This window comes from Impatiens glandulifera, chromosome 5 (genome assembly GCF_907164915.1).
Source record: "Impatiens glandulifera chromosome 5, dImpGla2.1, whole genome shotgun sequence".
Lineage (NCBI taxonomy): Eukaryota > Viridiplantae > Streptophyta > Magnoliopsida > Ericales > Balsaminaceae > Impatiens > Impatiens glandulifera.
This window is the reverse complement of record NC_061866.1, coordinates 29,562,624-29,573,840: the sequence shown is the minus strand read 5'-3', so window position 1 is coordinate 29,573,840 and position 11,217 is coordinate 29,562,624. Positions and strand designations below refer to the sequence as shown.

The 11,217-nt window shown below is 31.1% G+C and overlaps 2 protein-coding genes across 2 annotated transcripts; one reads left to right on the top strand and one right to left on the bottom strand.

The window, feature by feature from the left end:
- Positions 1 to 324: 324 nt before the first annotated feature.
- LOC124938497 (NADH dehydrogenase [ubiquinone] 1 alpha subcomplex assembly factor 3-like) lies at positions 325 to 4,216 on the top strand. The gene is made up of 5 exons (XM_047478939.1): positions 325 to 552; positions 1,323 to 1,439; positions 2,157 to 2,191; positions 2,447 to 2,547; positions 3,940 to 4,216. The coding sequence occupies exons 1-5, from the start codon at positions 380 to 382 to the stop codon at positions 4,024 to 4,026; spliced, it is 513 nt and encodes a 170-aa protein (XP_047334895.1). The 5' UTR covers positions 325 to 379; the 3' UTR covers positions 4,027 to 4,216.
- A 576-nt stretch (positions 4,217 to 4,792) lies between these two features.
- LOC124938545 lies at positions 4,793 to 7,969 on the bottom strand. The gene is made up of 7 exons (XM_047479008.1): positions 7,604 to 7,969; positions 7,439 to 7,525; positions 7,086 to 7,334; positions 6,798 to 6,962; positions 6,401 to 6,454; positions 6,162 to 6,308; positions 4,793 to 5,362 (listed from the first exon to the last, which is right to left on the bottom strand). Exons 1-7 carry the CDS (start codon positions 7,775 to 7,777, stop codon positions 4,985 to 4,987), a joined length of 1,254 nt encoding a protein of 417 aa, XP_047334964.1. The 5' UTR covers positions 7,778 to 7,969; the 3' UTR covers positions 4,793 to 4,984.
- Positions 7,970 to 11,217: the final 3,248 nt, after the last annotated feature.

Genomic DNA, 11,217 nt, shown 5'->3' with positions numbered 1-11,217 from the left:
ATTATTTTAGAGCTAAAAGTAAGCGATTAAAAGAGAAAATAACGTACCCTACTAAAAAATAACAAAATTTTCTCATTCTTTCTCTCTTTTACCTTTTATCATTTATTCAACTAGTGATATTGATATTGTGACACATCATTTCATACTTCATTCTTTATCACTCCTAATCATAAATTGTATAATTATTTTTACAATTTTGGGCATTGATAGTATGTTTTTTATTTATAATTATATTTGAATATCTAGTTAAAGTTGAAGGATAAGTTTAACATTAATATATTATTTTGTTATGCAATGATCTAACCAGACCCGATTAGAAAGAATGAGCAAAAGGTTCAATCTTTCTTTCTTCTCTTGAGTTGAGACAACAGAGAAAAAGATGACGGTGAGACAGAAAACGGTGGCGACTCTTCCCACTCTCCTGCGTTCGCTAAGGAATCGCACTGCAAAATCATCCAGCCAGAAGCTTCCGTCCCTCAGACGAGCATATTCTCTATATGATCAAGTCAATTTAATCAAGAACGTCCCTGAAGACCAATTGCGCATTCAAGAGTAGTAACATCATCTCCTTTTCTTTTCAATTGGTTCAGTTTAGATCTTTAACCGCTTCACTTTTGCTAATGTACCCTTATAGAAATAACATGATGATTTCTATTAGTCATTCTCTTTCAACAATTAAGCGTAGGAATGTTTTCTGTTAAAAAATGATTTCTAAGATACCCTAACAAAAGAACTGAAAGCTATAAAACCCATAGTAGTCCAATGTCTCATATGATCAAGGAACTCAAGCGTAGGAATCCTCAGCAAGATTAAGCCCCCACCAATCATGTGAACAATTGAAACATAAAACATAATCATGTTAATCAATGTTGATGAAAATTCATTTTCAATATAACTTGCTCAAGCAATCCCATTTATTGTGATCATAAGGCTTATTTAGGTCAAGTTTAAGAGCTAGGTCCATTAGAGAGAGTCTTTCATTCTTCATCTAAAATTATGCATCATCTCATATTCCAGATAAATGTTATCACTGATTACTCTTCCTTTCACAAAGTAGATTGCTTATATGATATTAATGAATTCAATAAAGGTTATTATTCACTAAATTTTTTGGAAATTTCTTGTAACTAAAGTTACAAAGCCAATAGGTATGAATTGATGCGTATACTTTGGATGTTTTACTACCACCTCGTACAAATCATCCTCTAATTCACCCCCAAAATGATTGATAAAATAAACTAGGTAGTCCATCTGTTTTTGATGTTTTTTATGTGGTGGAGAAATAAATTGTGGTCTAATTTGTTTCTTTTTTTCTTTTGTAGGTATTCAGAAGATGGTTTTACTGTCAATGGTGTTGAATATGAAGGCAGCATTCTTTGTGTTGGAAATTTAATAACATCTTGGAGTCCCAAAACTATTTTGGACATCAATCAAGATAGGTATTTTCGAGTTACTCTTTGCAGAGTTAGAGGAATATAATCAATAGCACTTGACTAAGTTCAAAATCCATAAAGATGAACAAATATTAACCATCTCAACGATATCATGGTAATCCTGAACAAGAAAAGTGGTTACTGAGTGAAGCAATGTTCCGAACCCTAGTATTTAATACCATTTACGAGAGATATTGAACTCTGAAAAAAGATTTGAGAACGTTTCTAGCGCTAATATGAGAGGCAATCCAACTATTTGGTAACATGGATGGATGTGCATGCGATAAGAGAGAAAATATGGTGTAGTAGACGACAACATATTCAAGAAATGGGGTGAGGGTCTGCATATTCAAGAATAATAAGAAGAAAGTTGTACATTGTGGTGAAGTTGTTAAATTTGTGTACAAGCCTTACAATATATTCCTCCTATTTTCTTAAAGTGAGAATCCTTTCATTGATCCATGGTAACCGCGAAAGTCGCATTTATGGTGGGGCAATGTACAAACAACCATTACAGAGCAACTTATGACAACATGTCATAAGTTAGCCTTACAGTTTATTCTGATTGGTCGATTTTTCTGAATGTGAAAATCTGAAATTGATCATATACTAGTGCATGTATAACCTCATTAGGCAAAATTTTCCAAAGAAGTTAAAAACAAAAGTCCTTTGGAGATGGTTTCTATGTTTACTTGACTAATATCATTTATATGCTTCATGCAGCTTGTCCATATTCCAAATCATGCGGCCAATACCAGGTGAGAATTCATATTCAAATGGTTGACACTATTAATATATTAGCTTCAATAATCCATGATACTTGAGTTGGTTTCTCCCTCAGCACTCCCTTGTAATGTAGGCAGAAACATTGTATTTTATGGTCAATGGACTATTTATGGATAACCTCTTAATGTTGTTGTTCTTTCTCTTACAAGACCTAGATTTTAGGATCTTCCTTATCAGAATATTGTTCATCCATCTTTCATCAAATATTGACATTTTTTGTCATTCAGAAATTCTAATTCTTGGATGCGGGAGGTATACCCAACCAATACATCCAGAACTCCGACGCTTTATTAGATCTACTGGCATGAAACTTGAAGCAGTTGACTCGGTAATGTTCAATACTAAGTTCATCTTGGCTATATATCAATTAGCCTTTCTGCACATATTATACGTGTACAACTCATTGTGTATGAAGTTTAACACTTTGTATTATTGCATTCAATGATCTTTTGACTCGAAGACTAATACTTCATAAAATAATTCAATAAAAGTAGTTTTGTAAATTATGAAAAGAATGCCTGTAATTGATAAATATGTACCTTATTTGCAGCCTCAAGGTGTACATGTCAAGCTGTTTTAATTTCTAATAGATAAGGAGAACAAGTTATGTTCTTGAATTTCAATAAATACTTCTATATCCCTAAGTAAGTGAATGTTATGTTGATAAGAGAAATGATATCATCTTCGTTATGTGATTACTTTCACATAAAAGGAATTTTTAATACATTGAAACTTAAAACCTCTTTATTTAGCCTATTTGAAAACTGTTATTTTGTCACAATCACCCGGCAATTTTTTGCTTCATTTGATATAAAGATTATTTTATGAATCATGATCTTATTGTGATTTTGGGCAAACATAACAAATTTTTGGATCATGATTCAGATGAAAACAAATGCATGTCCATATGTATTTATATCACTTGCTTTAATTATTTGAACAACTACAATGTATCATTTGAAGATACAGCAATACCTTTGAGCCTTCTCCTCCCCTGTTTTATGTTTCTTTTAACTCTTGAAAAGTGATAATTGCATAATAACTTCCAGAAATTCTGCCTTTCAAGCTTGAGGTATATATCCCAAGCATTTGAAGCAGTGCCACTTATATTTCCTAGGAGGAATTTGTTTAAAACCATCTTTAGGTAATACAACAAAGAATCGCGACAAATCTGGTTGCTATGAATTTCTCATTTCCTGTTGTGAGAATCGATTCAAAACTTTATGTAACTGAGAGCCCCAAGTTTAGGAGGCTGTTTTTACACATGCTTCTTGTTATTTTTATTTTTTTGAATGGAGGATGCTAACATGACCCCTCACAACCATGACATCCACTTCAACCTAAGGCGTTTTAAGTGGGAATCGAACCCGTGACCTTTGGTCTCTTAGGATGTTGTTATTAAAAGACATGATATCCACCATGGTAGCTTAGTGGCAAGACACTTGGACTAAAGGACATAGTGGATTGGTATGCTAACCTTCACTAGAGGATTAGTTGAGAATCTTGAGATGCTCAAAAACTGAACTGGACACCCTAGTTATAAAAAAAAAAAATTAAAGACATGTTGATGCATGAGAAAATTTAATGTTTAGTGCTTAGCAGGGTATTCTTAAGAGTTAAGACCCTTCTTCATTAGTAGATATATCAGCTTGATTCTCAGTGTTTTGAAAGTATGATTTAAAAACCTATGCATGACAAATTGTTGTTGTCTTCTGTGCAGAGAAATGCTGCGTCAACTTATAATATTCTGAACGAGGAAGGAAGAATTGTAGCTGCTGCACTTCTCCCTTTTGGGGTCTCTTCTTGATTGTAACTACTGAAAAAGTTGTTTTTGGGTTGGTATTAACTAGATGATTTGTTTTGATCCTATTTTCATGTCTATGTATTTATAATCTGAGTCTGAGGATCAGCTTGACTGAAATCCCAAGGGAATTCTTTTCTCATCTGTTGTAGCTTTTTTCAAGAAATAATCAAGAAACCATAAAATCTTGTTTGGAGTTTTAGTTTTTATTCCATCATGTTTTATGAGTTAGTTGAAACTTCTTGTGCACGACCCTTTAGGTGTTCGGTTATGTTGGCTGCATAAGGTTAATCATAGATTGGTCTTAACATCTCGTAACACATCATGGGAAAATTATTGGCCTAACTTTGATGTATGTTCAACATGTCCTCAATTAGCTATTGTACATGCTTTGTATTACTTTTTATACCCAATTGGTTCAGGTACAAAGTGTCAATTCCTACTAGGTCGATAATTGCACGAAAGATGAGGAACCAAATAAGATATCTAAAAATATCTCACAATTTATGAACCATAGAATTGATTGGTCAAACACTTTGGGTGACTTTTTTCTCCCAATCTTTGTCATTTCAAATTTCATAAACCCTTTAAATCCACTACTAAAAATGGAGATTTGAATTTAAAAATTAAATTAAAATGGTTTGGTTTGGTGGGATATATTGCTTGTAGTTGTAGTGCTCCAACATAATGATATATCCTAAGCAATAATTGATGGAATAAAGACATAAACATAAAAAATTGTATTTACTTGAGTCAATTGACTGAATCCTGAGGAAAAAGCACACATTCATTATTGTCATAAAAAATCAACTTTAAGCCTAAAAGTAAAATCACCCATAATAATAGTTAAAATGAACTAAAACACTACTTACCTAGACATAAACATAAAAGCAATTTTACAGTTTACACTAAACACCACAACATTGCACAACAGTGAACTGAGGAAACACCATTTTGGGTTTCTTCATGGACAATTAGGGTTTCTTCCAGGACCTCCATAATAGAAATAGGTTCCCCAAGGGCCACTATTTCCGAGGTGGGCATCGTAGCATTTGGGCTGCTCTGTAAAGATGGAAAGGTCTGTAGGGAGCCTGAAGTTATTGTTGGAATCAACAATTTGGATGTTTCTGAAGTAGCTAGCTTTGCCAAATCCTTCTTGTGGGAAATGTCCACTCCCCATTTGGGTAGTAGTGTGTTCACCATCTGACTCTGAATTAACCACTTCTCCTCCCCATTCTATCATTGAAGCACTCTCTGTCAGGTATGAAAACAAAAACCCTGGCCAGTAACCAATTACATGATCATCCCCAAATTGCATCCACCAGTTGCTCTCATCTGGATCCTGTCCAAAGCATATGTAATGATTCTGTTTGTGTCATAATGCAATATAATGGTAAATATTGAATGATAGCCTATTTGGAAACTGTTATGTCACAATCATTCATAATCCTATTGGAAATTTTGCAAACTAAAATTGAATTCCCTTTGAAATCATGATCCAGATTATAGTGAGCTGTTTGTGATCACATATTATTATTTGAATCATTATCCATAAAAATTTACATTTGTTATGTTTACCAAAAATACACTATAATCCGTATCATAATACATAAAATAATCTTTATACCAAACGAAATCAAAATTCACACAATAAGCTGGATCTTAGCTCAAAAAATAATATTTATACGAAAAATGAAGTAAAAAATAACACTAGAATCTGGAAAATGATCACTTTCAGTTTTTAACTTTAGCACTAGAACATGCCAATATGGTGGTTCATGATCCCAAAAATAAAATTGGATCATCATCCAAAAAACAAACTTATACTAAACGAAAAAGAAAATTTTGCAGATTCATTTTATGTGGTTTCTCTGATTAAACTAGAAGTTAGGGGTAATTGTCACTGCTTCTGGACTCGAACCTGGATGATCTACCCATGAACAGAATGCGACTCGGGTAAAACTAAGTCACTCTCAATTTAAACTTTAGAGATTTTTGAATCAGAATGTAATTATGATAGATTATGACAAAATACCAGTTTTCAAATAGGTTCTGTGATTTTTGACAAACATGAATTTGTTCGATCATAACATATAACGATGTAAAAGAAAATGCATACCAAAACAACCGAATTTATTTACCTTCCAAACGAGAATATCGATGTCATACTGGGAACCATGGTAAGAGGAGATAGGAAAGATGGTAGCCCCCAATGCTATTTCATTGTTTATTTGAACAAACCCTGAACAGAGGAGGTTGTAGCAACCAGTAGATTCATAGGCATCACTCTGTCACATTTACTCCCTATGAATTAATTAAAAATACTGTTTTTTGGAAACACAATCATTCAACAAAACTAGGGTTAGTGGGATGGGCTTACAGTCCAGTATGTGAAGAGTCTGGTGTTGTTATCTCCATATAAATCAGGACTCACCTGTGTACAATCATATATTTATTATCAGTTTCATCAAACTGAATTTAAGTTAATTTGCACATAACTAAGTGAGAAATTAGTTTCGAGAAAGTATTTAAAGACTATTTTACCCTTGTAAGGACATAATTTGATTAACTTTTAGGGGTTATAGTTTGTCTTTTTGAATGCTCTTACTAAATTACCAAATTGAGTGGTTTATAGTTATACTCTACTACAACTAAGCCAGATTTTTTATGTTTTTTTTTGTATCTTGACTTGGACTAAAACAATATAATTAAGTGATTTTAAATCATATTTATTATGAAACAAATTTAATTCAAATAATTAAATTAGAAAGACATGCCTGCCAGCCAGCCTCAATGCTATTGAGATCAGATGCAAAAGAACCAGCCAATATCCAAAGCTGAGACAAGCTGAATTCATTTGGTTGTTGAATATCAGGTCCCCATACATTCATTGTAGCCTTTGCCCCATAATATTCATCTCCTTCAACATATGCTATTGCATGCTAAAAAATAAAAAAAAAAATAAAAAAAAAAAAAAAAAAAAACACTCCAATTTCAAACACCCACAACAATTTACTTAACCAATCTAACATCATCAAACTTCAAAAATTAATCCATCCAAATACCTGGTGACCAGTCAGAGTGATGAGAGTATTTGGTGCAGAAAATTTTGCAGAAACTTTATGCTTCTTCTTCTTCTTCTTTCCATAATTCTTGATAGAGCTTGCCCTGATTACATCACTTCTCTTGGTTCTTCTCACTGGTATTGTCCCTTCTGGGCAATTCCCTTTTAACTGCCATAGCTGACTTATTGAATTGGTAATTACAGCTTCATTCTTTCGCAATAATCCTTCTGGATGATTATTTGGCCTTAACTGTCATCCATACATCAAAATACATAAAAAAAAAGTTGAAAGGAAGCTTTGATGAATTTGTGGTTTATTCAAGTTCTAATTGGGCATGATAAACAGGAATATACCTGAATTTTGTGGTTCTGGAGAAGTGGATGATCAAAAGCAGGCTGATTAGAAATATGAACACAATCTATTATATCTCCATCTGGGCTCTGCAATTCCACAGTAAAAAACCATTATCAATAAACAATTCATATTAAAACTGAAAGGGTATGGACGAAAGTCGAGACCTTGATGGATTTAAGAGGAGGCTTATTGAATTTCTTGAGATGTTCATGAATTTCAAGTTCCTTCTTTGAAATTCTCGTTCTACGGCCATAACAATTTGGTGCAACCATGAACAAAAGAATCAAAACCCATAACACAGATGTTGCCGCCATCTTGATAAAGTTTGTCTCCGCCATAAGATGATGAGTGGACACTCAATTATTCTACTTTCACCTCATAAATTCATATCCAAAACCCTCCTTTTAAGAAATGACGAGTGATATTTCAGGAACGTGGGGGTTTGTTTGGATTGAAAAAATTGCCGACACTCTGTTTGTCTTCTTCTTCTGTCAGTTGTCCGGTGCGATGAGTACAGTGAGGGAGAAATGGTGGGGTTAGAATGGGAATTTGACAAATGAAGATTGAAACAAAATTAGAAGGAAGATGAGAATGAAGATATATATGTAAGGGGCTTGAATCACTGAACAGAGCTTCATTATCCATAGCTTTCTCTGGTTTGTCGTTATTTTCAGCTGTTAACTGATTTATATTGCCATTGTTTTTTTAAAACAAATGGGATTTTACTTTTTTTCAAAAAAAATTTGTTAGTCAAATCAAGAATCATTTTTTTTTTTTTTTTTTTCCAAATGTACTACTTTTTTATTGTGAAATCCCAATATTATAAAAGAATCATATAAAGTTGATACAAAATAAGTGTGATATAGATTAAGTTAATTATTGATATTTGGATGGTTAAACTTATTTAATATATTTCACCTCTTATAAATTTCAACACTTAGAATAAAACCCGTGTATTTATTCTAAGCATCGATATACTCTACATGGCGAGTGACATGATTGTATCGATAAATATAACACACAATCTTCTTAATTCACAAAGTCATGTCTTGTCAATCATTGAATCTTTGTTTCTTTGAAGTATAAGAAACAAACCACTATTTATAGATCCTCCTCAAACTGAATACATAAGAAGTAGAAGATGGGTTAGGGCCCGGCCCTGGGTAAGCTCGGCAAGCACTCGGGTTAGGGCAGCCCATTTATTAAAAATAGTAAGGTTTTAATTAAATATATTATAATTATGAACATAAAATATTGTAGTATAATGGTTTTAGATAAAAACTTATAACCTTCATTTAGTTATTTGTTCAAACATCACCAAAAATTATTTTTTAACTCGACCTAGGGCAAAAAAAAATATCGAGTTTTTTTTAACGGGGGCTGGGGTAACCCAAAACTCGCAACCCAAAACTCGGGGCCGACTCTGGTTAGCATAGAGAATATTTATTTTGTTTAAGAACAAAATATCTAAATCCAAATCTATCATAATATTGGGTTTAATTTGATGTAATTCATTTTTTATTCTATACCTTAATGCTTACAATAAATAATACTTTTGTATGATGGCGGCTGAAAATTAATAATTATTTAGTTATTATATGATTTGTTGGTGTCAAAAGTTGTATGCATTATTTGATTGAATGAATACAAAAGAAAAGAAATTAAAGTTTTGTGTGATTGGTGGTTAAAAAAACTATATTATATATTTTATTTATTGGTGTTTGTATGTATGTTTGAATTTTTTTTTATCTTCCTGGTGTTTTTATCTGTCTACAAACTTATGGGTGATATTTGTATGTAATTATTTATTGTTAGATATTTTATTAATTTAAAAAAATCATAATTTTTTTTTTTTAAAAAACAAAAAAAATATTATATGAATTTTATATTAAATTTATAAAAAAAAACTAATATAATATAATAATAATATTATCACAATATTATCTTCTAAATATTTTATCTTATATTATATTAATGTGATAATATCTTACAAATTTATAAGGAAACTCAAGATAAAAATAATTTGAACACTATTATGAAATGTCAATATTTATGTTCTTTAAACTTAGTAGTGTTAAAATTCATCCATTTCCATTATAACAGTTTGTTGACTAATAAAACAACGTATAATTCTATAAGCATTGAATGTTAGGTGAACCAACAACTGAAAAAGAACTACGAGGATACTCGTGAATGTTGAGATTCATCAAACAACAAGATGACAGTGTGTTGACTAAATAAACTAACGAATAAGATAGAATCCCATGAGCTTCGATGTTACTCGTGAGTTTTGAGATCTATCAAACAACGAGATGGTAGTGTGTTGACTAAATAAACTAACGAAGAAGATAGAATCCCACAAGTTTCGATGTTAATCGTGAGTTTTAAGATCCATCAAACGAACAAAAAAATCCTATATGATTGAATTAAGACTAACAAAATATGGTCATTGACGGTTGAAGTAAAATAACAACCGAATTTTTTTTAGTAATATAATTATTGAAGAAAATAAGAACACGAACAAAAATGTCTAAAAATAATTTTTTTAATCGAACCTAATTTTCTAATTTTTTTAAAAAAATTTAATTCACTATTTTTCTTTTTAATTTTTAGAAATGACAAATGCACCTTCTTTATCATTTATTTATACTTTTTTATCTATATTTTTTAAGTCCACTTCAAACAATATTTAAGCTTACTTCAAATTCTTTTACAGTAAAAATGTGACATAACTCCCTAATTTTTTTTAATTTTTTTCAATTTAATTTATTATTCACTTATCTAATTTAAAAAAATTGACAAAAATAAACATTCATTTAATCGTTTTATTAATAATTTTTCATTTATTTTTTAAACTCACCTTAAAACTTTTTCAAGTCCACGCTACTCTAATTACTAGATTGTCTTTGAATTTGAAGTTCTGTTGAGGTGAGGCGGTGTCTTAATCAAGTTTAACCCTTCTTCAAAGCCCCAAACACAAATGTGTTACAAGGATATCAATAACTTGATCATACAAGTTTGGTGACACTTTTAATTAACATTTTAAAGGTCATAACTTTGGAATCAAATAGGAATCAATTTATTTAAAAAAAATCTCACTTATGTCTGTGATGCATGGTCCGATTTCTCAACATTTCAATTCATGTTAATATCTTGGGAAACACAGAGTCGTCATTCTTGTCAAGACTAATTTATTCGATGGAAGATATACACTTATTTAAACCATTGAGATACATTTTAAATTATGATGGAATATATTAATGACTTGTATTATAAAAAATATTTATATTTTAGATATAAACATGAATATAATAAACATCCTATCAAATACAAATATCTTAGGACTTGGATTTCAATAGCATAACATTTTGAACAATGTAATCCAAAAATCAATTGTCTAGGAGGAGATTGTCTTTTGGACACATTTTCTAGTAAAAACTAAGTTTAAGTTCATGAATACTTAGGCAAGTTAGTATAACTCTTTTTGAGTGATCATTATCATTTATGCCTCGTAATCATTTGCCTTGTTTAAACTTTATGATATTTCACACGTAATTTATTTCTTGTGGATATCATAACTTTATCGAGTGTCATATACGCGTAAAAACTTTGATCGGTTTTAATGTTTTTATAAAATATAAAAAAATAATTTAAATTGCTTAAAAAGAAACAAACTTAATAAAAAGAAAACCCTAATCAAATGATATGATATTTGATAGGGAACAATTAGTCAATTCCAAATCTCAAGAAGGAGGAGTTTAGGTATTCAAATAAAGAA

Bases quoted from the DNA above. Each gene is read 5' to 3' on its own strand.
- LOC124938497 (XM_047478939.1), top strand. From the start codon at position 380: ATGACGGTGAGACAGAAAACGGTGGCGACTCTTCCCACTCTCCTGCGT. The intron at 553-1,322 runs GTAGTAACATCA...TTTCTTTTGTAG, and splicing joins GACCAATTGCGCATTCAAGA to GTATTCAGAAGATGGTTTTA. The intron at 2,548-3,939 runs GTAATGTTCAAT...TCTTCTGTGCAG, and splicing joins AACTTGAAGCAGTTGACTCG to AGAAATGCTGCGTCAACTTA.
- LOC124938545 (XM_047479008.1), bottom strand. From the start codon at position 7,777: ATGGCGGAGACAAACTTTATCAAGATGGCGGCAACATCTGTGTTATGG. The intron at 6,455-6,797 runs GCATGTCTTTCT...GATTGTACACAG, and splicing joins GCATTGAGGCTGGCTGGCAG to GTGAGTCCTGATTTATATGG. The intron at 6,309-6,400 runs GTAAGCCCATCC...TAAATGTGACAG, and splicing joins GACTCTTCACATACTGGACT to AGTGATGCCTATGAATCTAC.